The sequence below is a fragment of the Brachypodium distachyon genome, chromosome 2 (genome assembly GCF_000005505.3).
Source record: "Brachypodium distachyon strain Bd21 chromosome 2, Brachypodium_distachyon_v3.0, whole genome shotgun sequence".
NCBI lineage: Eukaryota > Viridiplantae > Streptophyta > Magnoliopsida > Poales > Poaceae > Brachypodium > Brachypodium distachyon.
In genome coordinates, this window is record NC_016132.3 from 38,367,244 (window position 1) to 38,391,608 (window position 24,365).

Sequence of the window (24,365 nt, forward strand, 5' to 3'; positions counted from 1 at the left end):
CAAAAGGTCTGGGCCTTGGTGGGTCGGTGGGCCCCGGCCCACTGTTTCAAAGTCTGGCCTGGGCCCGGCCGGCAGGCTGGTTCCACGTAGCTTCGCCAGATGGATTGGATTGATGGGGTCAAGTCATCGGGCGCAGGACAGACAGTGGCAGCAGCAGTGCAGGTCGCAAGTCTGCAACAGCTGCTGCTATTGCTGCTGCCTGCAAGTCTAGACTAGTCGGGTCATCTCGCTGCCCGCACATCGATTCAATCAACCTAAATTATAAATTATAAAGTTCTTTATCTTGCTCTCTTGCGCGACCGTTTCTCTGCCGTCCGATGGTTCGGGTCCTCGTGGCTGTACGATTCGCCAGGTTGGCTACAGCGTGACCTCGGACTGGCTTTTCCAGAGACGTGCGGCCATTTTCTTTCGATTTTTTGCAGCTGCTACATCACGCCATTACGGCACCCCGCCTCCATTTCTATCGCTTCGCAGCCACCGCCGCCTGCCCGCCCGCTGCCGTCCGCCTCAGATGCCGCGCCCGGCAACGTGAGCCCGCTTCCCCACCTGCAGTCGCCGGCCACCGCGGCCCTTGCTCCAACGTCTCGTCGCCGGTCGCCACGCTAGGTTCGCGAGGTCCTCATCGGCGTGAGACGGCGAGATCTGTCGCAGGAGGAGGTGGCGGCGGTCGTACTCAGCCAAGGAGTGATGGGGAAGAGAAGAGGGCGGCGGGAGCGGCTGGCGGCAGTGCGACGATGATGACGGTACGGGCGACGCGAGCATCCTCCTCCTCAACAAGACGCTGGCGGGCGGCGGTGCTGCTGCGACGCTGCAACCTTCTTCTCCCCTGCGGGCCTGCCCGAGCTACGCCCGAGCGAAGCTCCCCCGGGCCAAACGCGCCGCCTTCATCCTCCGCGCTCGCTCTTCTCCTTTGTGTTTGTGGCGCCCAGCCAAATCTCATCATGCGTGTCTTCTCGTTGTAGATTGCAAAGTGTCTACTTATCTGTGATTTTGTTGATTTGTTGGGGATTTCTGATGGGATTTGCAAAGTGTCTACTTATCTTTTGAGATTGTTTTCATAGTAATCCCCATGGTTGCTGGCCACTTCGATGAGAAAAGGACTTCTGGATCTGGGCGAGCGAGATGGAGAAAAATCAGTTCGGGGGGTATTTTATACGTCTGGGGGAAGGCAACTTCGATCTAGGCTGGTCTGCCTCGCGCTCCCGCTCGGGCCTGCTTGAAACTGGGCCGGTCCGTCTCGCGCTCGCGCGCCTCCACGCGCTCCCGCTCGAGCCTGCGCCAGCCTGGGCTCGCTCGCGTTCGCGCAGCGCAGCTACTCTTTTTGCGCGAACGTTCCCGGAAGGTCGGTCGCGCGACGACCTAAAAAGCGCGTACGGTCGCGCATTAGTCCGGTCCTTCGATCAATTCTTTTCTTTTTTACGGAAGAGACTCAATCCACTAACTGCAACAACGTCTCCGTAATTTGTCCTCCTTGGGCCTTCTTATATCGGCCTTGAGTGGGCCGACCAGGCCCACCCATTCTTCCCCTGCCTCAGAAAATATGAGAAGCAAGAAAACCGTTCTGAAAAACAATTCTTCCGTGAGAAGCAAGAAAACAAAAATTAACCAATCAATAATCCTCGTTCAGAAAATAAAACGGGCTATCACACGCATGTTTATCCCTACTACTAGTCCAAGCGCGCGATCTCAGCGTTCGAAGCCGAAACCGGAGCAATCGTCTCTGAGAGATTCTGTACCGGCCGCCCACCATGGATCAGGCCTGCCGCATCGCCGCCGTCTGCCGCCGGTGGCGCGCCGTGCTCTCCAAGCCGACGTTTCTCTCCCACCGCCACCTCTCCCAGCTGCTGCGGCCGCCCCCGCCGCTCGCCGCCCACCACCGCCCTTACGCGCTCGTGATCCAGCCGCTGCAGAAGGTCGGCCGCTTCACCCACCTCACCCTCGTCGCCCTCGACCCCGGCGCCGGCCGCGTCCCCGTCAAGGTCCCTCTCCAGCCCAAGTACGTCGACCCTCCGCCGCCGCCGCCCCACAAGACGACAGCGAAGCCTAATCCCGACTACGTCCGCGCTAAACCCCAAGCGCCGCCGGATCTAGCCGCCGCGGCGGATCCGGCGCCGTGGGAGGTCTTCTTCGAGCGCACGGTCCCCGAGCTCGACATCTCCATCGCGGCGTCGCACGGCCGCCTCTTTTTATGCCGCGGCCGGAGCCGCTACTACGTCTGCGACCCGGCCGCCAACCGCTGGGCCGAGCTCCCGCCGTCCGCCGTCGCGCCACACCAACTCCGGCCTACACTACGACGAATCAACCGCCGGCGGTGAGATCGCCTTCACGGTGGTCCTCCTGGTCCAGCGCGGGCGCGGGCGGACGCTCGTGGAGACCTTCTCGTCGGAGGCCGGCAAGTGGGAGGCCAGGGAGCTGGACTCGCAGGGCTGCCTGGGCGCCACGCTCTCCCCCGGCATCCATGTCGGCAAGAGCTTCTACTGGCTCCACCAACGCCGGGTCCGTGCCCGTGGCGGCGACGGCGAGGTCCGCGCCCGCATCCTCCGCTAGGACGCCGCCGCCGGCGCGGCATCCTTGCTCGGCGAGCCGCCGGAGGCGGAGCAGTCCAAGGGCCGCGTGGGGCGGTCGCTGGGGTCGGCCGGCGGCCGGCTCCGGCTGTGCGCGTTCGACGTCCACGACGAGAAGAGCGTGTCGCAGCTCCCGCACGACGGCATCGAGGGCGTCCACGGCGCGTGGGTCATGGAGGACGACGGCGCGGCGACGACGAGCGGCGGCGGTGGCAGCCCTCCTTCGGGGCCGTGGCGGCGCGTGCACGAGGCGGTGGTGGAGGACATGTCGACGTGGTACTTCCACATGCTGTTCGGCCGCGAGACGCCGGTGAGGACTTCGCCGGCGCGTGCGGCGACTTCATCGTGCTGGACGTGGAGAGTCTCCTGCTGCAGTACGACCTCGAGAGCGGCGCCAAGGTGGAGCTCGGCAAGCACCACCAGTCCGGCTGGCTCCGCGAGCTCTACCGCCGCTACCATGTGTTTCCCCTCTTCAAATGACTCGACTTGTTACCAAGTGCGCCTTAGTTTGCAAATGGCATTGAACTATTTGTAGTCTTTAATAATTATCTTGCACCTCTATATATGGCCAAGTATCAAGTAAAAACTGAATTATATGGCCAAGTATCGAGTAAAAACCGAAATTCAGTGAAAATCTGCAAACCCATGATGTGAGCTGTGGAATGGACCAAAATCTGCTTCGCCAGCCAGGTGCCCAGGTGGGATTTCTTCACCTTCTTGCCGCTCTCCCTGTAGCAGGCTCGACAAGGGAGGGTTCTGACTTCTGAGTTCTGACTGTGGATGGCTGCAATGATTTTCAGGTCCGGGATGCTGTCCAGTGCCTGGAGCATGTACCAGGAAACCTCCAAATTCGGTTAAGAGTACTGCTGATTTATAGTAACTGTTTGCCCCTGCAATAACCCTATTGCTGTTAATTCAGCCATTTGTTGTGAACTGACCAAGATTTTTAAAAAATATAGAGGTTGGTTTGCTCACTATTTTCGCGCCAACGACGACCAGCTGCAGTGCAGCCACACAGAACATTCAATTCAATGATATACGCACACCTAGAACAAAGTCGAGCAATCCATTCTCCCCTTCCTCCTTAATTATTTGCACTCTGCAGTCCATCATTTTCCTTCTTCTGTACTAATTTAACACTGCATGTTTGACATTATACATACAGCACATTTTGTTTGTGAGTGGCCTAAATTATCGACTATGATTGCCGCTCAGCATTACAGTAATTAGTTAGTGCCACACGATGAGTATCCTAAACTTCAGCACAACTTGCATTTCCTAGCAACAATTTTTCTTAACTGAATGCAAAAGAAACTAACATCAGAAACTAAACTCTGTTGATCACTTGTGCTCAAGCAGAGCTAACGAGGATACCTTGAAGATAACAACAGCTCTTCTTCCATACTGAATTGTCTGGTCGATTCTTCGGTGCTTATTCCATCTTCAGCTCGTGGACAATTTACCGCAATAACATTCTTCTCACATCCCTCAACCAACGGGTTAGCTAAAGCATCCTGATTGGATGCTCGAACGGCTTCGAGAGTCAACTCCACCTGCCTCATGGCCGGCCGATCCTCTCCCCTTAATTTTACACATGAGAGTGCAAGTGTAGCAACTGCTTCCAATTCTTTGCCTCCCTCTTCCATAGCTTGTGGGTCTAGTATCTCCGGCAATTTTCCTTCTGCAAACAAGCTTGCGAAATGTGCAACGAGGCCATCGCCTTCAGGTGACGCATATGAAAATGGCTTCTTTCTAGTCAACAGTTCAACAAGAATGACGCCAAAACTATAAACATCGCTTTTCTCCGTGAGCCGCTGTGTGTAGACGTACATTGGATCCAGATATCCTATCGTACCTTGCACCATTGTTGTTACCCCTGAACGATCCACTGGAACGTACCTCGAAGCTCCAAAGTCGGCTACCTTTGCTGTCAAACTGTCATCCAAAAGTATGTTAACAGATTTCACATCTCTATGAATGATAGGTATTGAAGCTGTTGAGTGAAGATAGGCTAGAGATTTAGCTGTTTCAACTGCTATCCGCAGCCTATCGTTCCATGATAAAGATCTTGATACACCGGTGTGAAGATGTTCATAAAGGGTACCATTGGATATGAACTCATAGACCAATAGGGGCACTTCTGTTTCAAGGCAACAACCATAGAGTTTTACCACATTTCTATGGTTGATTTGTGATAGGATGGCAACCTCGTTAATAAACTCGTTAATCTCCCTTTGAACCACCATCTTAGGTTTCTTAATGGCTACGACATGGAGATCGGATAAGATCCCTTTGTAAACTGTACCGTGCCCTCCACCGCCAAGCTCACGTGCTTTATCAAAATTGTTGGTTGCCTTCTCTATCTCTTCCAAGGTTATGATCATTCTTTCTGCAATATCAGCTCTTTGAGATACCAATTGTCGCAACAATTGCCCACGATTTTTCTCGAAGAACTCTTGCTTCAACATTTGTGCCCTTCTGTGTTTGAGTTTTTTCAAAACAGAGGAGGCAGTGAAAAACGAAAGTATGAGACCAGCTCCAATAGCAACTCCTGTACCGATGTATATACCTGAAAATATTTACACATTAGCATTCATTTTATCCAGCAAGCATGTGTGTCTAAACAATTATATATAGATGAAAAACGATGAAGCTAATGATTGTTTTGTAATACCCTTGATCGATCTACACTTGCTAAGCAACAAATCAACTCAACAATTTAATGTCTCAACTACTCAAGTAATTTGTGCATAATATTCCGAGTTGATGACATTCTAAAGATTAGTCAAGAGTTTCAGTGGAGTAAAATCAGAATATCAATATATTGCTTCAAAACATACTGAAAGACAGGAGCAAGAAATTGAAGGGCCTGGTTGATCTGTTGCTCACCTGTAGTAAAGGACTTGCGGCGACCTGGAGATGAAGAGAGCAAATTAATTAGTGCAAGCTAATTAGCAGTACATGCATAGACATATACTCCAAAAGTACTTACTTTTGGTTATCATTGTATAATCTACGTGACATGCAATCGATATCATTGTATTCATATTCAAAAGTACTTATGATTATGATTTGTATCACAAAAATCACCTGTTAATGGAGTAATTCTTTGGTCAAAGGAAAATAAATACACCTTATATTTTGGAACAGAGGGAGTACTAACAAACCTCGGCATCCGTCGGAGATGTATGGGTTGGAATCCGGGTTAGCATCGTAACCCTTGTTGCAATGGCAAGAATAGCCGCCTCTGCTCCCTTGTTTGCAGTAGCTATGCCTGCTTTTGCATAGGCTGTTGGCCACCTCAGGAGGACAATTCGGGTGCGAAGACTTGACGGCGTCAACTGACGCCATCGACGAGAAGCCATGCAATACTTCCCACTGCAGAAGAACTGGAGTCCGCAGCTCAAATTCCCATCTCTCTGGTAGCAGCTCACTGGAGACCCGCCGCTGATCAAACCACCCCTCCTCCGCGAGAAGCAAGTAGGCGTCGGACGGCGATTCGTCGTCGCCGTAGCCCTTGTCAAACCATTTGTAGTTCACTCCAGTAGGCATGCTGTTGTTGTACAGTGAGATGGGAGCCTTACAGCAGCCCATGCCGTTGCACTGATCGTTCTGTTTCTTGGTGTCCTCGGGGGAGCAGAAGGAGGCGCAAGCGCTGACAACGCTCGGTTCACTGTCCCCGGTCAGTTTCGCCATCAGGTTGCACCCCGTGAGGATGAACTCATTGTGGGCCGACAGTGAGTAGGGCACCTCTCTGCGGCCGTCGATGGTAAGATCGATTGTTAAGTTGCCATCACCCGTGGTGCCATCCGTTGGCCTTGGTATTCTGATGACACTGGTACCGTGGGTGCGGACTGTATTGTTCCGGGTGGAGATCTCCACAATTTGGGTGGTCATGTTGTTATCAAGGAACAGCCGCGGTGGCTCATTGCCTGTGTCGTGGCAGGTGAGGTTGAACCCTTCCCAGTAGCAGTGGTGGTCTTGGCCCACACCAAATGGGTACGGCACCAACACGTCCCCGCAGGAATGGCTGCAGCTCCCTGGAGCACTCGTTAAAAAAAAATGAGTGAAGTGAAGTATCGAATTTGTTTTCTTGTTTTTATCTTCTACGTACAAAAAGTCTGTTTCTAAGTCTGACTTAGAGAACCATTGATTCATTATCCAACAAATATTCTAGAAATTATGTGCACCTTTAGTTTTAGGTATGTGTGTGCGAGTGAGTTGCACATTTTTACATCTAAAAATTGTGCACGGTCTCTTGTAAAAGCACGGAGTTAGATGATCATAGAATAAAAACAGAGTGTCCATGACTGAGCTAGCTGCTAAATTAAGCAGTGCTAGAGAAGAAACAAAGGTGAGAAGGTGTAGTTATAAGCTCAAAAAGCTTAATTAGCACCACAACCAAACTTAGCAACTAACACTAAGCTTTTTTTGTTCTCTCATTCAATATGTATTGTTGTACTCTAACTTACATAGGTATAGTTATAAGCTCAAAAAGCTTAATTAGCACCACAACCAAACTTAGCAACTAACACTAAGCTTTTTTTGTTCTCTCATTCAATATGTATTGTTGTACTCTAACTTACATATTTCATTTATTAGCGCCACATCAATTAATTCTTTGGTGCTAAGGGATGTCAAGATTCATGCACTAGCCAACGCAACTAAAAGACCGATCTGATGGAAAGGGCAGGCAATCCACTCTTCAACAATGAAGCTATAAATTAAGTCATTTCGTAAGGGAAAACAGAGGAAATCCTCCCAAAGTTGCAGAGTAGTTACTCACCAGCAACGGAACTGGCGCAGCCACCGGGCAGGTAAGGGTTCCCATTGGTTCCTGGTGGGCACGTGCAGTTACCTGTGTCGGTACAGACACCATAGCAGCGATGATCCCCATTCTGCTTGCACTTGTCGACAACTACATGTACAGCCAAAAGTTAATTAGTATTCGTTTCTGTTGTCCAAATTGGTAGTACCACTAGCTCTAGTCCAATCTGGGAGTGACATATTTTGACAAAGAGAAAAAGCTGGGATGGAAAAGATATTAACCTTTGCAGCCATCGGTTATGTAAGGATTTCCCTGGAAATTATCTGCACATGAGCACGTGTAGCCTATTGTACCCTTACGGCAATAACTGTGCTTGCTCTTGCAGACTCTGCGAGCTACTTCCTCAGGACACTCGAGGGTTGTCCTGTTGCGATCTGCTGGCTCTACACCGTCGCCAACGACCTCCCATTGCAGCCAAATGGGCACAGGCAACGTCACATCCTCCGATGGTCTTTGGTTTGGCTGATCAGGGTGATCGGTAGCGAGCCAGACCTGCTCGAACCACCCCTTCTTGGCGATGAACACACGTGTGGGGACTCGCGCCACATCCGAGCTGCGGTTCCAACCCAAGTATATGAGCTCAACGTCGTAGGACGTGATGGGGACGAGCTCTCCGGCTACCACCTGGTGGTTGATGATGATCTCCGCCTGGCAGCAGCGATTCCCATAGCATGGCAATGAGTCGCGTGTCAGTATGTCTGGCATCGTTGTGTTGTAGGCATCGCAGACAGCAGAGCAGCTGGCCATGGTGATGTTGCCGCTCTTGACCGTCGCCCGCACATTGCAACCTGTCAGGGTGAGCTCGTTCACGCCCGTCAGCAGCGTGTAGGGCATGCCGTCCCTGACACCTCCGCCGAGCGTGCCATTGCCGGCAGCGTCGACTGTTACGCCGCCGGTACTTGTCACTTGCAGCAGGGAATTCGCCAAGTCAAGATCCTCGACTTGGAGGGTGCCGTCACCGAGCAGCAGCCGTGGGGTTTCGCCTTTGCCAGTGCCCGTGGGGTAGCTGCAGGTGAGGTTGAAGCCCGTCCAATAGCAGCCGGGAGGGCCCATGCCGAACGGGTAAGGCACACTCATGCTGCCGCAGGTGATGTTGCAGTTGGGCATTCCGATCGCCTCCTCTGGTTCAACTGTTGCTCCGGCCAATGATGTCAGCAGCAGCAGCATCACCACCTGCAACATGGCATCAACTAGTGTTGGTTGATCGATCGAGCAAGCAAGGCTACCTACCTTCCTAGCTCGCTACAGTACCAGCTGGCAGGCACAGCGTCGCCGGTCTCCAGCTTATAAGGTTGCGTGCGAGCGTGTTCCGGCCACCGGCAGGCAGCAGCGAGCGTTAGATCTCACCTACCATGCCCGCGTGCCAGAAAGCTCATCTGTAGAGTGGACATAATAATTACTAGTATCGACTAAACAACAGAGTATACTAAAGAAGTGTCTTTAGTTAAACCTGGCCATCCAGCTTTGCATCAACTAACTCGTTAATTAAGTGTGCACGACAGAGGTACCTTTTGGGAATTGAATTGTTAAAGAACTGAGACATGGAGCAGTCTGGATCATGTGTGGAATTAATGTACACACCAGTTCACATGCATGGCTCGATCGATGAGTGCTCAATCCTTGGAGCCTGCAAAGATTCCAGCTGGTGAATGCCTGAAAAGGAGCACGTAAGTACGTACTTCATTCCTCCAGGCATGAATCACGTTTTGGTTAACTAAACAAAGTTGTAAAGCAGCAGATAGAGATAACCCACTTACAATGTAGGAAAAGGCTTCTCCATGACGGTTTATCGCGGATGGTTAATCAGCCTTGTCTTCGGACGGGTTAATTGCATATGGCTTCAGTTTAGAGTTGTTAGAAACTTACTACAGATGGTTCACTCCGTAGAGCCAGCCGTGCTTACCTACTTATCATAGAATGCTTCCTAACAAGAGCGATCGCAGATCCTCCAAGCATCCTAACAAGAGCCATCCAAGATCCTCCAAGCATCCTAACAAGAGCCATCCAAGATCCTCCAAGCAGAGCCTGATTAGCAATAACTAATCCTCTATAAAAAATGATCGATTCGGTTGTCTATAAGGTGTCTTCACTTGTCCCATGTGTACACTCACTACAAAACAGGGATCTAAAATAAAGTGAAAATCGTAAGATTCAGAGAAATAAGTCTGTAGAAAAAACAATTAGTCATTAAGACAGTGCAATATAAGTATCATATAATCTAGTTTCAGACATAAAAGGTCTGTGATTTATTATACTCCACTAATTAGCAGAGGAAGAAACAGTACCTGTACATAATCAAATATATATCATCATGTTCGCATCTCTATAACTTTCCTAGTTATCATATATACAAAGTACAGTCGAAATACTTCCAGTGTCTAGACCGCTAGACCATGTCTAGAACAACCAATTTGATCTCTAAACATAGCATATACAAAAAAAACTGGCAGCTTGTTCTAAATCTCCTTGTCTAATTGTTTGATCTCCAAAGTTTGTGGAAGGGACAACCTGATCATCTGTTATACGAATTGCACTGCCTTGTGGTCTGTACTGTAAATGAAGTGGAGAAAAAGCTGAATACCTGCCAGGGAGCTTCACTACCCACGGATTTTGGGTTTGTCAGGCAAGCTTTTTGGTCCAGCAAAAATTTCTTATTCAGGAGAGGCCAGTTGGATGCCACTTTTGGCCATTCGCAACCTTTCACGGTATGCTCGCATATATCTTCCATGAAGTACTGCATGAACATGCAGCATAAGGGAGTTCCAAACAAAGTTGAATGGAAGTATGTCTTGTCACAAAAGAAATTATACAAAAGAATGGTTTCTTTTTTACTAATGCTCGCAGGAATATATATCTTCCATGACGTACTGCATGAACATGCAGCATAAGGGAGCTCCAAACAAAGTTGGATGGAAGTATGTCTTGTCACAAAAGAAATTATACAAAAGAATGGTTTCTGTTTTACTAATAAATAAGAGAAATCTTGAAAGGGCAACATGTCCTCATCTTCTATCATGCACATCCTAATAAAATAACTTTTGGAGGACTCTACATACGGAGTATATGTCAGCATTACCAATAAGACGATAAATTGCAGTGTCCTAAAACAAAGTCAAGTGAGAGGCAAATACTACCATCCATGAAATTTAAATTGTTAGCACTGAGAGACCGACTTAGATTACTAAAACATACCCGAACATTGCATCAACTAATAAGGTATCTAAATGAACCCATTTTCCATTGAAACATCTGAATGAATAATACTTTTAACAGCATCAACGCACCACTAATTGTTCAAAGTTCGAGACTGAAAGAACTGCTACTACCTAACCTTGTAATTACATAGGCATCAAATCGATGCTGAATTATTCAATATTATCTTTAGTAAACCTTCAGTAATCAAATTTATCCGATTGATACTGAGGAGCTAAGCTTTTTTTCGAATTGGAAACTTGAGACCAATTGTACATTTGAGCACCATCCTGACACTTAATTTCCAGTACGGAATTATCATAAACCAATTCAACTGTCCAAATAGGCCACAATAGCATCGTAGTATGCAATTTCCACAAAACAGCACATTGAGTTATCCCCCGCTCCAATTGAGCTACCCAACTTAATCACAAAACCAGAAACCAAAGAAATTGCGGTAGAATTGCAAGAATATATACATGTATTTATTATAGCCATGGAGCTGGAAATTGTGGGCGGCTGGGTCACCTAAGCGCCGCCGCTGAAGGACCGACCAGCGGGCCTGGAGGGCGAGTTCGGCACGAGAGACCGCGCTGCAGGCCGGAGGCGTACTGGAGGACGCCTCACCATGCCCGAGACGATGGCGCGCTCCATCCCGCTCTGGGACGCCGAGGCCAGCGGAGGAAGGCGCAGGCGTGGCGGAGTAGAGGAGGGAGGCGGCAGCTCAGGGGGGGCGTTGCACGCTGTGATGAATCCAACAGGCACCGAGCAACCGAGCGGGGGCTCCCTGCTGATTAACAGGCCCGGGCAAAACTAGGCCCAAGAAAGAGCCAGGCCCTTTTCGGAGGAGAACACAATTGGCGACCCAGTTGGCCCAGAAACGATTGTTTTTCGGGGGCTTTGGTTCTTCCGGATCTTGCCACCCGCCCCGCCCCGTAGGAGACCGAAGCTCTGTTTTGTACAGTGGATTTGTGTTTTCTAATTATGCTTCTCTTTTTTTTTTGAGAACCTAATTACGCTTCTCTAATTCGCGTAGTTGCCAACCAAGATAGGAATAGGATAGGACAGGACGATGTCAACTAGGATCTGACACACATGAAGCTCCAGATTCATCGAAACAATAAAAATTAGACGCAGTCACGTCACAGTGTCACACGAACACACAGGTCCAGGAGAATAATAAACTAAGCGAGCAATCAAACTTATCATCAGGAGTGCTCTACTTTCTTAGTGGTGTTTACGTGTGGAGCAGCTACATACGGTGACATCTCGTCTTGCGCCCATTGTTTTGTTTTGTGCTCCGTAAAGCAGGCACAGCAGTCAGCAGGTGGGATACGACAAGAACATCATTATTATCTCCAGGCACAATCACGACAGCTGATTTGATCAAGACATCAAAGAAGCGGCGCGAAGAAGAACATGTCGCCGAGGCGGTCATTGGAGGGCGAGTTGCCGCCGTAGACGAGCATCCCGGCCCGGCCATCAAGCTCCCCGGCCGAGAACGCGCACCAGCCCCGAGGCCCCGGGTGTTGCCGCTCGGCGCCGCCTTCATCATCTTCTTCTTCCTCCCGCAGCCTGGCCCAAATCCCCGTCTCGGTGTCCAGCGCGAAGGCCTCGGCGGAGAACTTGCCGGCGCCGAGATGGCCGAGGTCACTGGGATCCACCTCGCCGCCGAACACCACCACGTACTCCGTCCCCTTCTCCTTCCCCTTGACGCCGGCCGCGCAGAGCACGCTGCGCGGGCTGGGCCGCTCCCCGGTGGTCCCGACGGCGGCCCACTGGCCCGTGGCCGGGTCGAAGCTGTGCACGTCGTCGAGCTCCTTGTCCCCGGAGAACCCGCCGACCACCCACACCTTCCCCGCCGCGAATGCCAGCCCCGGCCCGCCACGTGGAGCGCAGATCTCCTTCTCCGGCGCCGGCAGCTCCTCCCACCGCCGGGTGCCCACGTCGTACGCCCACAGGTCGTTCAGCCTGCCGCTGTTCCCGCACCCGCCGAACACGTACACGACCCCGCCGCCTTTCCCGTCGTCGGCGGCCACCATGGAGTGGTAGCTCCGGTGGGCCGGGCCGGAGTCCCCGGAGGAGAGGAGGGACCAGGTGGCGGTGGCCGTGTCGAAGGAGTAGAGCTCGTTGAGCTCCGTGTGGGCCTTGTCGCGGCCCCCGAAGACGAAGACTGTGTCGCCGACGGCGGCCATGGTCACGCCGACCCGCGGCGGCGGGACGTCGCCGCTGGCGGAGGTGAGAGCCGACCAGGATTGGGTTTTCAGGTCGAAGGCGTACATGGTGCTGTCCACGGGGACTCGCGGGGTGAGCTCGCCGCCGAAGGAGTAGGCCGTGCCGCCGATGAGCGTGATGGCGTGGGAGCTCCTTGCTCCTGGCCCGGCCCCCTTCTGCTCCAGCTGCGTGCGTGCATCGTTGATTCCCCAAGAAATTAAGGATCAGAACAGCGAAAGCTAAAGCAAATTCTTTCAATCAAGAAATTAAGGAGATTGATTAAGGTGGGGATCGAGGGAACAGGGAAGAAGAACAGACCATCACCCAGGTGCTGCCGGCCATTGCTGAGCTCGAGGTGGAGCTCTGCTTCCTCTGCTCTGCGGTGCCTTTGTTGCTTCAGTTAACTTGGAGTGGCAGTGTTTGGGGAATGAATAATTGAATGATGATTTCGATGGCTGGGGTTGTCCATTATAAAGCTGTACGAGGAGTGACAAGGCGGGCATGAATGGTGCCATCACTGCAATCTAACGACCCCATTCGAGTCAAATTACTAAGAAGCCCTCCAAAAGAGAAATAACTACATAAAATCATTGTTCATGTTTCAATTTTTTAAGGAACAAAAGTGTATGATATGCAGGTGAGCGCACATATGTAATGTAATTCCTTCGTTTCTAAAACAGCGACAAATATTTAGAAACAGAGTGACTAACACTCTCTTTTCTTGTACTCATATGACTTCACAGCAGACCGAAACAACGAACAACTAACTGTGGGGCTGCCAACCTCGGAACATGCGGTTTTGTGCACTCTACAATCGCAACCATGTCTTCTCCTGATTTCAAGAGAAATTTAAAAAACTAGTAATGTATCAATTCTTGATGCGTTCTCCTCTTTGAGGCCCCTCACCGGATTATTAAAATTCGCTAAATTTGGACCAAAAGATAATGAACCTCATGAGGCTTTACACTAGATTGCCAAATTTTAGTAAAATTAGAATGGAATTTTAGTAAATCCGGATCGAAACATTAACGAAATGTGAAAATCTTCTCAGATCGCGTGAGAGCTCTCGAGATGCCCCATGACCCCATCTACCCGTCCACGGCTTCCGAAGCCAGAGCCCACCTGCAAACTGACCGGGCTTTTTCAAAAAGCTCGTGAGCCCACCGTGTCCGGCCCATTGCTGGGCTCAGTCGCCCGCAGGCCAGCACAACACGTCCCGTTCAGCATTTTCCTTTTGTATTTCTCTTTGTATATTCTTCGCGAGCCGCCGGGCTAAACGGGCCCGGACCGGCACAAATTAGTCCGGCCGATCTACTGGGCCTGGAATTCACCGGAGCAGGCCTGGGCTGTGTCGAGCCCGTTAAGATACGGGCCGGGCGGGCTCGTTGGCAGCCTATAGTTCCAACCCGCGGCAGAAAAGAGAAGAAACTTTTTTTCCAGCCGCCTCCCTCGAGCACTCCCGTTCTCCATCTCCATGTACGCCGGCTGCTCCCCCCTCCACTGCCACGCCCTCGCTGCGCCCTCCTCTTTCCCTCTCGCCACGCCTCCACCGCGGTGGCGGGACGCGCTGCAGGACCGGGATGGAGCGCGCCATCGTGTTGGGCATGGTGAGGTGTCCTCCCAGTCCGAGGCCGACCTGCAGCGCCGTCGCTCGTCGTGCCGGACTCGCCCTCCCGGCCCAATCGTCCTTCAGCGGCTCTTAGGTGACCCAGGCGCCCACAATTTCCAGTTCCATCGGCTACAATCTATACATATATACTTCTGCAATTAGCCAATTCTACGACAGTTGGGTTGGTCTCTTGTTTGGTGATTTAGTTGGATATAGTTCAATTGGAGTGGGATAAGTCAATGTGCTGTTTCGTGGTGGTTGCATAGTGTAATGCTACCGTGACTCATTTGAACAGTTGAATGGTGCAAGATAATTCCATACTGGAAATTAAGTGTCAGGATGGTGCTCAAATGTACAATCAGTGTCAGGTTTCCAGTTCCGGAAAAAGTTTAGTTCCTCAGTATTAATCGGATAAAGTTAATTACCGATGGTTGCAGTTTTTTGTCCCTCAGCTGTCTGAATGTTTACCAATTGAATATTGAATAGTTTGGTGCATATGTAATTACAGGCTCAGGAAGTTCTTTCGATCCCCCCTTTTATCTATGCACCATTGTGTTATTAATGTTCCCCTTTTACTAGCCATAGCAGCTGTTGTGGATTTGGATTATAGCAGTTCAAGTTCCCTTTTACTGGCCATAGCAGTTGCTGTAGATCTAAAAAATAATCACCATTTCGTTTGTAGGTTAAAGCTATCCGGCTCAATATTCAAATATAGTTGCGTTATATGCAGTGGAACTACAGTGTCCAGTACATGACAACAACTACTTTTATCTTCTAACTTTGTTATACCTGCATTCCTTTTTTGCAGATCTTATGTGCAGCTTAACGTGAACAAAAGCAATCTGTATGCTTGCACATGTGACATTGCAAGTGACCTGGTAGTTTTCTGAAGAAGGTGACTGGCCTGTACTGAATTTGTAATTTGATGTATTACTAGAGTTTGACTTCGCAACTATGGCTATGGACTAGCTACTTCAACTAGCCAACCTGAAGCAAGTCATGTGCATACTGTTGTAATATTAGGTCTGGGGTAGGAGAATAAAAAATTATGTGGCAAGTTTCTTTTCGCGTGAACACAAATGTGTGAAAGTTGACCATATATAGCATTTTCAGTAACAGACAGTCTATGTGAGTTAGAGAGTATAATGCCGAGAATGACAAAAAAAATCTGCAGGTACTGTGAGTGTGAGCCGCCAAAACAACTAATGTCACATTTAACTAGTTATACTTCAAAGTTCTATGCAAAGTGTTCCAATAAGTTTCTCAATCTTGCAGTGAACAATGTCAAGATTGTTTACCACAGAGATGCATTACAACACTTCTTTTGAAATGGAGTACAACAAGAACTAACACAATTATATTGATTAATTTTTTTGTTCACATTTATTGAATAGTAAATTTATATTGTTATGAATGTAGTATGCTTAAATGGATATGCAATTAGAATGCAGCTATGGAAACACCAAGGAGGAGCTACTGGAAGCTTAAGGGTCGTGAATCGCCAGAAATGGCATCTGGCTGGTCTCTCCTAAATAAGAAATTATTGCTGGACCAGAAAGCTACTGGCAAACCCAAAATGTGTGTGCAGTGTGGAGCTCCCTAGCAGGTATTCAGCTTTTTCTCAACTCCATTTACAGTAAGGAACACAGGCAGTGCAATTTGCGCATAATACAGGATCAGGTTGTCCCTTACACAAACTTTGCACAAGGAAATTTAGAACCTGCCAGTATTTTTTGTTCATGTTGTGTTTACCGATCAAATTGGTTGTTCTAGACAAGCTAGTCTAAGTACCACCGGAACTCTTTCAACTGTACTTTACTCCCATGAGGCTATGATAACTAGAAAAGTTACAGAGATGCAATCATGATGATATATACTCCCTCCGATCCATAAAAAGTGTCGTTCACTTAACTTAGTACAAAATGGGCGACACTTTTTATGGGTCAGAGGGAGTACTGTTTCTTCCTCTGTTTTAACTAGCTGGAGTATATATTATGATAGCTATCATCAGACCTTCATGTCTGAAGCTAGATTATGTTACTTATATTGCATTATACTAGTGACTTTTTTTTTCTACAGACGAATTTCTCTGAATCATTTTTTTATTAAAGGGGGTACCCACAGCTTTATTAACAAAGCTCACAGGTTTCAAGAAACAAAATAGCAAATAAAACGAAAATGAAAAAAAAGGAAAGGAAGGTACAGGGGAAACAAATTCCGCTCTACAGTCTCCTACTCGAGAACAGCCATCGAGAGCATTGCCCACAGTTAACGCTGTATGGCAAGAACAGAAACCACCAGGGAGGCCCACACACAGTCAGTTGGCTATTCTGGGCCCAAGAGGAGCCGAGCTGCATGATTCTGTTGTAGATCTCCATAGCGACCGTCTTCTGCAAATCACTCAAATAATCAAGCAATGACATATGGGAAAAATGATCCCGATTGGTTCATGTGGAAACTTGCCGTCAAAACAGGCCAAATTTCTGGTTTTCCAGATTGGCCAGAAAGTAACCGCAAGAAAGATCTTTACAGCTGTTCTTTCTGGTCCCTGAAATCAAAAGGAGGTAAAATATCCTTGGAAGCCACTTGAGCAACACGCCAGGACATTGAAAGGAGATTATCTATGCTCTCATCAGAAACACAGAACATACAGAGGATCCCCCTTCCATCTCCTGTCCAGGGGATTATTCTTGGTTAGGATTCACCCCCGTAAGAAAATCCATAAAATTTATAAACTTTTTTAGGTGCCCTGGACTGGAGAGCATTGTAGATGGACTTAACGGTAAGTTCTTTAGCTCCTAGTGACCAGGAGGACTTGTCCTTTCTTCAGTCAGAGGAATATTAAGGCAGATATCATGTAGTTCAGACCACATGACCGCTAGCTCTCTGCACAGATTCCTCCTAAAGACATGCACCACCTGAGGAAATAACTTTGTTGACAGTCACATTGTGGCTGACAGTCAGATTATAAAGTCTGGGAAATTTTGCAGCAAGAGTCTCCTCCCCAGTCAGATTATAACTTTGTTAACAGTCATATTCTGAATCTTATGATTTTCACCTTATTTAAGATCCCTGTTTTGTAGTGAGTGTACACATGGGACTAGCAAAGATACCTTATAGATCAACCAAATTGATCATTCTTAATGGAGGATTGGTTATTGCTAATCAGGCTCTGGTCGCAGGAGTCACGAAGCCGTATATGATAAGTAGGTACAGTAAGCACTGTATGCTCTAGGAGAGAATCATCTGCTGTGAAATTAATGACGAATCAAAACTGGAGCCGTATGCAATTAACCTCACCGAAGGCGAGTTGATGAACAATCCACGATAACCCCTGTCATGGGAGAACCTTTTTTTACACCGTAACACTCTGTGATCTCCATGTGCTGCTTTACAACTTTGTTTATTTAACGAGAACGTGATTGATGCCTGTAGGAATTGAAGTACGTACTTACGCACTGCTTTTCCAGGGTAACATGCTCCTTTTCTGGCGTGCCCCAGCTGGAATAGTTCAAGGCTCCCAGGATTGAGCTCTCAACCCCAAGCCATGCATTACAACTGGCGCGTATGTTAATTACACTTGTGATCCAGACTGCTCCATCATCTCGGGGCGGGGCGGTTATTTTAACTATTCAAATTCCCAAAAGGTATCTCTGCAGTTCACACTTAATTACGACAACTTTGTTGATGCAAAGCTGGATGGTCAGGTTTAACTAAAAACAATCTTTAGTATAATCTGTTGTTCGAAAGGCTACAAGCATATATTTATGTATTTATTTATTTTTCGCTTGCAGGTGAGGCTTTCTGGCACGTGGACACGGTAGGTGAGATCTGAACGCTCGCTTGCCGGAACGCGCATGCATGCAACCTTATAAGTCGGCCGGATACCCAAGACTACCTGCTGGTACTGTAGCAAGGTAGCCAATCAACCAACACACACAAACACTTCATGGCCATGTCGCTGGTAGTGATGGCGGTGGCACCACTGCTGCTGCTGTCGTCATTAGCCGGAGCAGAACTTAATCCAGGGGAGGCGATCGGGATGCCCAACTGCGACATCGACTGCGGTCACATGAAGGTGCCGTACCCGTTCGGCATGGGCCCTGCCAGGTGCTACTGGCCAGGCTTCAAGCTCACCTGCAACCGCACGGGTAAAAGCAAAACCCCGCGGCTGCTGCTCGGCGACGGCACCGGCACCCTGGGCCAAGTCGAGGATCTCTACTTGCGGAGTCCCTTTCTGAGCGTGACACGCACCGGCAGCGTCGAAATCGATGCAGCCGGCAAGGGCGCGCTCGGCAGCAGTGTCGGGGAAGACGGGCCTTATACGCTGGCATCACGTGCGAATGAGCTCACCCTGACAGGCTGCAACGTACAAGTGACTCTCAAGAACGGCAACATCACCATGGCCAGCTGCTCGTCGGTCTGCGAGAGCTACGGCCTCACGACGACGACTCCGGAGATACTCACGCGTGACTCGTTGCCATGCTCTGGCAGTCGCTGCTGCCAGGTGGATATCATCAACCAGATCATGGCCCGCGGCAAGGATCGCCTCGTCTACGCCGCATCCTACAACGTTGAAGTCACACACTTCGGTCTGAACCGGAGCTCAGACGAGTCGCGAGTCCCCACGCGTGTGTTCGTCGCCAGGAAGGGGTGGTTCGAGCAGGTCTGGCTCGCTACTGACCACCCTGATCGGCCAAACCGGACACCATCAGAGGATGCGACATTGCGGGTGCCCATTTGGCTGGAATGGGAGGTCCTCGGCGATAGCATAGAGCCAGCTGATCGCAACAGGACGGCTGTCCAGTGCCCCGCGGAAGCGGACCGCAGAATCTGCAAGAGCAACAACAGCACCTGCAGCAGGGCTACAGTAGGCTACACGTGCTTCTGCGATGATGGTTTCGAGGGCAATCCGTATGTCACTGACGGCTGCAAAGGTACTTAGCTCTTATTCGTATTATTAATAGATCATTTATTATCAATTTATCATCCTTTTTTTTGCCTTTCCTCAAATTTATATGCATTTCCAAATTGGACTATATTACTTTAGATAATTTGAGACTACTATAATTTGAGACAACGAAAATGATTATGAACTAATGGTTGCCTGTGCATGTAGATCGCTGCTACTACGGTGATTTAATCGATACAGCTAACTGCACGTGCCCGCTAGGAACCCAGGGCGACCCTTACCAGCGTGGTGGCTGCATCGGTCTCATCACTGGTCAGTAAAACTATGCAACTCTGGGAGGATTCCATTTTCATTTTCACTATAGATACTCTATTTTCACTATAGCATTATTAAGATTCTTCTATTTCTGGTTGCATTTATATTTTTAAATTTATCCAGTGCATATCATTATCATATTTATTTTCTTGTTGTGCGTGATCTTGTCTTATGCACGTACGCTCTGTTTGCCGTCTGATTCTCATGATCGATCTATGACGTGAGTTACGCCCATCACTTCCCAACTCTATTTCTCGGTCGCACTTATATTTTTAAATCTATCGAGTGCGTATCATTATCATATTTATTTTCCTGTTGTGCATGATCTCTCGTCTTATGCACGCACGCTCTGTTTGCCTAGGAGGGAGCACCTAGTAAGAGAAGTTCTGGACCCCGGAACTAAGTTTTGAAGTAGTTCTGACCGTTGCTTTCCCTGGTGGAGCAGCAATGGCTATGGCAGAGGGGGGGCATTGAGACGTGGCTAAGAGCGACAAAGGAGTCGATTCGACAGCTCTGGTCTAGAAAGGATTGGTGAGGTGCGGCAACTACGGAGGCGATTTCTTAGATCACATGCACGGGGTTGGAAGTGTGGTTAATGAAACCCCCCAAAAAAGCAAAAAAACATGGAGGCACTTAAGTAAATATGAAATGTAGTCCGTTCGGAGGCACCGAACCAAAATTGGTCAGAGGTATCAACTAGCAGCCGAGAGGCCGGCATCGGTCAGAGGCATCGAATGAGTTCAATTTAGAGACTCTGAAGTCAAACAGAAGCACTGCCATTTATTTGTGCTTCTGTGCTAGTCGGAAGCACCACACAAAGTTATATCTCCTTTAGCAACATGATACCTAAAGAAATGGTGTCAGATATCTATATATTTGGTTCGGGAGTGTTGAATGTGGTTATTGGTTATTTTTATTGCGCTTTTAGTGATGCTTCGGATTTGATAAGACACCAAACTTTAAAATGATAAGAGATTAAAGAGTCAATGCTTCACCTCTTGTTCTGAATGCTCCAGGTGGCTGCCGACATATCTGCGGGAACGTGTCGGCGCCGTACCCATTCGGCGTGGGCCAAGGCCACGACTGCTATCAGGAAGGGTTCAACCTCACATGCATCGACACAGGCCATGAGCCAGCTCGGCTGTTCCTGGACAGTGACATGGTCACCCAAGTCCTGGAGATCTCAATCCGGAACAACACGGTGCGCGTCCTCGACACCGGCGTTGTTAGCACTAATATTTCGAGGCCAACGGAGGGCAACACGGATGAATTTGAGGGATCCTTCGAGCTTAGCACCTATGGCCACGAAGAGTTGCCTTACTCGCTGTCAACCCACAACGAGTTAATCCTTACGGGGTGCAACCTGATGGCGGAGCTGAGCTGGGAAAGCGACGGGGGAATCGTCAGCGTCTGCGGCTCCTTCTGCTCCTACAACGACATCAAGCAAGACGATCAGTGCAACGGCATGGGCTGCTGCAGGACGCGCATCTCCATGTACAACAACAGCATGCGCTCTCAATTCAAATACAAATTGAAATGGTTCAACAAGGGCGACACAGCCCCCGATAGAGAAAAATCGGCGCCCATCCACATTCTTATCGCCGAGGAGGGGCGGTTTAATCAGGGGCAGATCTCTAGCAAGCTTCCGTCGGAGCCCGTCAACATTCCCATTCTTCTGCAGTGGGAAGTATTGCGTGGCTTTTCCACTGCTAGCGTCGTCAAGTCTTCCCGTTCGGATTGTCCGCGGGAGGTATCCGACCGGCTGTGCAGGAGCAAGCACAGCTACTGCAAGCGAGGAAGCAGAGGCGGCTATACCTGCCACTGCAGAACAGGTTACGACGGTGAACCGGACGCCAACCCCTACGTTTCCGATGGATGCAAAGGTTAGTTAGTTAGTCTATCATTCTATTCTATCTAGTATTTATGCCTAAATAATTTGAACTAATTGTTTCCTAGCTTTCCTTAATACTGTAACAATATACAGTATGTATTTAAATATTTCTCTCTTTATCTCCAGGTCACAACTTGTCTACTACAGGTGAGCAACGGATCTACTGGGGACTTCAATGGGGTACCCGGCCTTTAATATCTTGCTCCTGCTGTCTTTCCAGTATTTCCCAGAAATATATATTGGTATTCTGATTTCAATCCACTGAAACTCTTAACAAATTTCTTCTTTCTAATGTCATTAACTCTGCATGCACAAATTATTTGAGAAATTAAAATTTAGTTTAACTTATTTCGTCTCTTAGCAAGTGTAGATCGATTGAGGATATTATATACACATGCTGTATTAAATGAATCCTAATATTAATATGCACTATATTGTCAGGTAAATACATCATTATAGGAGTTGGTATTGGGGCGGGTGTCATACTTTCCCTTTTCGCTGCATCCTCCATTTCGAAAAAGCTCAAAGACCGAAGGGCACAAATATTGAAGCGACAGTTCTTTGAGAATAACCGTGGGCAATTGTTGCGACAGTTGGTATCTCAAAGAGCTGATATTGCAGAAAGAATGATCATAACCTTGGAAGAGATAGAGAAGGCCACAAACAATTTTGATAAAGCACGTGAACTTGGTGGTGGAGGCCACGGTACGGTTTACAAAGGAATCTTATCTGACCTCCATGTCGTAGCCATCAAGAAACCGAAGATGGTGGTTCAGAAGGAGATTGATGAGTTTATTAACGAGGTTGCTATCCTATCACAAATCAACCATAGAAATGTGGTGAAACTCTATGGTTGTTGCCTTGAAACAGAAGTTCCTCTATTGGTCTATGAGTTTATATCCAATGGTACCCTTTATGAGCATCTTCACACGGGTGAATCAAGATCTTTGTCATGGGATGGTAGGTTGCGGATAGCGGTTGAAACGGCTAAATCTCTAGCCTATCTTCACTCAACAGCTTCAGTACCTGTCATTCATAGAGATGTGAAATCTGTTAACATACTTTTGGATGATACTCTGACAGCAAAGGTAGCCGACTTTGGAGCTTCAAGGTACGTTCCCATGGATAGGTCAGGGGTAACAACAATGGTGCAAGGTACAATAGGATATCTGGACCCCATGTACTTCTACACACAGCGCCTCACGGAGAAAAGTGACGTTTACAGTTTTGGCGTCATTCTTGTTGAACTGTTGACTAGAAAGAAGCCATCTTCATACATGTCACCTGAAGGTGATGGCCTCGTTGCACAGTTTGCTACCTTGTTTGCAGAGGGAAATTTGTCAGAGATCCTAGACCCACAAGTTGTGGACGAGGGAAGCAAAGAAGTAGAAGCAGTTGCTACACTTGCAGTAACATGTGTAAAATTAAGAGGAGAGGATCGCCCTACCATGAGGCAAGTGGAGTTGACACTGGAAGCTGTTCGAGCATCCAATCAGGATGGCTTAGCCAGCACGGGGGATGAGAAATTTGAGGAGAATGTTATTGCACTAAATTGTCCACAAGCTGATGATGCAATGAGCACTGAAGAATCGACCAGGCAAGTCAGTATGGAAGAAGAGCTGTTGTTATCTTCAAGGTATCCTCGTTAGGTCTGCTTGACTACTGGTGATCAACACAGTTTAGCTTCTGATTTTATATAGCTTCATTTGAGTTCAGTTAATTGTAAGACATTGAGTGTTTAGATTCTGATGTTAGCACACTCAGGCATTTATTTAACTGTAAAACATTATATAATGTCAAACAAGCAGTGTTAACTTAGAGAATGTTTTTTTATTTGACTTTTTTTTTGATTGGCTGCAAAGTAGACAGCATGTTTCGTAGCCAACTATTCGAGGTTTTGATACGGCCTAGTTCGGTTGGTTCCCTTCGTCCCTGTCTTGAAATGGATAACTTATAAGCAGGCTCAGGGGATCGAGCCGGATGGTGGTTCAGGAAATGCAGCAGCGGGTAATGTTACTGCACGAAAGGGCTGCTGTCCGAAGGAATCTGATAAAACTGTATATGTGGTTTGGGCGTTTGGATTTCAAGTTCCTCCTTCTGATGTTCTCCTTTCAGATCTTGTAAACTATATACCAACAGTAATGGAGTATGTGGTTTGGGCGTTTGGTCAGTTCAAAACAAATGGCTGAATTCACAGCAATAGGATCATGCCAGCGGCGAACAATTACTACCAATCAGCAGTTCAGCACTCTATCCAAGCACTGGATGGTACCCCCAACCTGGAAATGATCCAGCGGCAGCCAGCAATCTTGATGTCTGGCCCTTTAGATTTGCTACGCCCTTTCAGGTTTCAGCTCGAATATGTTCAGAACCTCAGCCTCCCCTGAAATTTGGATTTCAGCAGCCCCTGGTGCCTTCCCCACAATCAGCCTTCCCATTTCCTAAAGGAGATGGTAAATCACCTTGTGCAGCACAATTTGAAAAGCAGACATGGTCGAGTCAGCTAAACTCATTTGCAGTTTCCAGGTTGTGTAAAAGAGAGCCAAAAAATCAACCTTATGAGGCTATTAACATACTACCTTTTTGTATGGGAACCTATGTATTATGTAAAAGAGAGCCAAAAAATCAACCTTATGAGGCTATTAGCAGACTGAATGAGACTAGTCTAAACACAGGACAATAAGAACTAGCCATAAATTTTTGAAATTGGACAAATTGGTACCTTAACATCTACGTAGATAGGAACTCATTCTATGCTAATGTATCATTAAAATCATTTTGACTATGGAATGCATTGTGTTTGGGACCTGATTATAATCACCATAGAGTAAGATAATAAT

General features: G+C 48.2%; 4 protein-coding genes across 23 annotated transcripts; 2 read left to right on the plus strand and 2 right to left on the minus strand.

Moving 5' to 3' along the window:
* Positions 1 to 292: 292 nt before the first annotated feature.
* LOC112270947 lies at positions 293 to 2,316 on the plus strand. Its single transcript, XM_024459722.1, has one exon. It carries the CDS (start codon positions 1,749 to 1,751, stop codon positions 2,313 to 2,315), a length of 567 nt encoding a protein of 188 aa, XP_024315490.1. The 5' UTR covers positions 293 to 1,748; the 3' UTR covers position 2,316.
* A 1,317-nt stretch (positions 2,317 to 3,633) lies between these two features.
* LOC100827148 (wall-associated receptor kinase 2) lies at positions 3,634 to 11,351 on the minus strand. 18 transcript variants are annotated; one of them, XM_024459715.1, is made up of 10 exons: positions 11,064 to 11,351; positions 9,974 to 10,126; positions 9,296 to 9,517; positions 9,150 to 9,163; positions 8,974 to 9,045; positions 7,614 to 8,768; positions 7,351 to 7,482; positions 5,732 to 6,604; positions 5,454 to 5,477; positions 3,634 to 5,133 (listed from the first exon to the last, which is right to left on the minus strand). In XM_024459715.1, exons 6-10 carry the CDS (start codon positions 8,572 to 8,574, stop codon positions 3,926 to 3,928), a joined length of 3,198 nt encoding a protein of 1,065 aa, XP_024315483.1. In that variant the 5' UTR covers positions 8,575 to 8,768; positions 8,974 to 9,045; positions 9,150 to 9,163; positions 9,296 to 9,517; positions 9,974 to 10,126; positions 11,064 to 11,351; the 3' UTR covers positions 3,634 to 3,925. The 18 variants fall into 18 exon arrangements, with proteins under 18 accessions (XP_024315483.1, XP_024315480.1, XP_024315488.1 ...); XM_024459712.1 differs by adding an exon at positions 8,843 to 8,900 and having other exon boundaries at positions 9,150 to 9,517; XM_024459720.1 differs by having other exon boundaries at positions 7,614 to 8,565; positions 8,644 to 8,768; positions 9,150 to 9,517; positions 11,064 to 11,350.
* A 341-nt stretch (positions 11,352 to 11,692) lies between these two features.
* Positions 11,693 to 13,267, minus strand: LOC100836767 (nitrile-specifier protein 5). The gene is made up of 2 exons (XM_003569007.4): positions 13,117 to 13,267; positions 11,693 to 12,983 (listed from the first exon to the last, which is right to left on the minus strand). Exons 1-2 carry the CDS (start codon positions 13,138 to 13,140, stop codon positions 11,979 to 11,981), a joined length of 1,029 nt encoding a protein of 342 aa, XP_003569055.1. The 5' UTR covers positions 13,141 to 13,267; the 3' UTR covers positions 11,693 to 11,978.
* A 977-nt stretch (positions 13,268 to 14,244) lies between these two features.
* Positions 14,245 to 23,358, plus strand: LOC100827462 (wall-associated receptor kinase 3). 3 transcript variants are annotated; one of them, XM_014898697.2, is made up of 9 exons: positions 14,245 to 14,501; positions 15,216 to 15,302; positions 15,852 to 16,013; positions 17,878 to 18,054; positions 18,202 to 19,344; positions 19,527 to 19,631; positions 20,651 to 21,517; positions 21,652 to 21,705; positions 21,967 to 23,358. In XM_014898697.2, the coding sequence occupies exons 5-9, from the start codon at positions 18,357 to 18,359 to the stop codon at positions 23,172 to 23,174; spliced, it is 3,222 nt and encodes a 1,073-aa protein (XP_014754183.1). In that variant the 5' UTR covers positions 14,245 to 14,501; positions 15,216 to 15,302; positions 15,852 to 16,013; positions 17,878 to 18,054; positions 18,202 to 18,356; the 3' UTR covers positions 23,175 to 23,358. The 3 variants fall into 3 exon arrangements, with proteins under 3 accessions (XP_014754183.1, XP_010231814.2, XP_014754184.1); XM_010233512.3 differs by having other exon boundaries at positions 21,652 to 21,672; XM_014898698.2 differs by having other exon boundaries at positions 15,859 to 16,013.
* Positions 23,359 to 24,365: the final 1,007 nt, after the last annotated feature.

Bases quoted from the DNA above. Each gene is read 5' to 3' on its own strand.
- LOC100836767 (XM_003569007.4), bottom strand. From the start codon at position 13,140: ATGGCCGGCAGCACCTGGGTGATG. The intron at 12,984-13,116 runs GTCTGTTCTTCT...GCACGCACGCAG, and splicing joins CCGGCAGCACCTGGGTGATG to CTGGAGCAGAAGGGGGCCGG.
- LOC100827148 (XM_024459704.1), bottom strand. From the start codon at position 8,574: ATGTTGCAGGTGGTGATGCTGCTGCTGCTGACATCATTGGCCGGAGCA. The intron at 5,478-5,731 runs GTTTGTTAGTAC...CTTCATCTCCAG, and splicing joins CATCTCCGACGGATGCCGAG to GTCGCCGCAAGTCCTTTACT. The intron at 5,134-5,453 runs GTGAGCAACAGA...AAATATTTTCAG, and splicing joins CCGCAAGTCCTTTACTACAG to GTATATACATCGGTACAGGA.
- LOC112270947 (XM_024459722.1), top strand. From the start codon at position 1,749: ATGGATCAGGCCTGCCGCATCGCCGCCGTCTGCCGCCGGTGGCGCGCC.
- LOC100827462 (XM_014898697.2), top strand. From the start codon at position 18,357: ATGGCCATGTCGCTGGTAGTGATGGCGGTGGCACCACTGCTGCTGCTG. The intron at 19,345-19,526 runs GTACTTAGCTCT...CTGTGCATGTAG, and splicing joins TGTCACTGACGGCTGCAAAG to ATCGCTGCTACTACGGTGAT. The intron at 21,518-21,651 runs GTTAGTTAGTTA...CTTTATCTCCAG, and splicing joins CGTTTCCGATGGATGCAAAG to GTCACAACTTGTCTACTACA.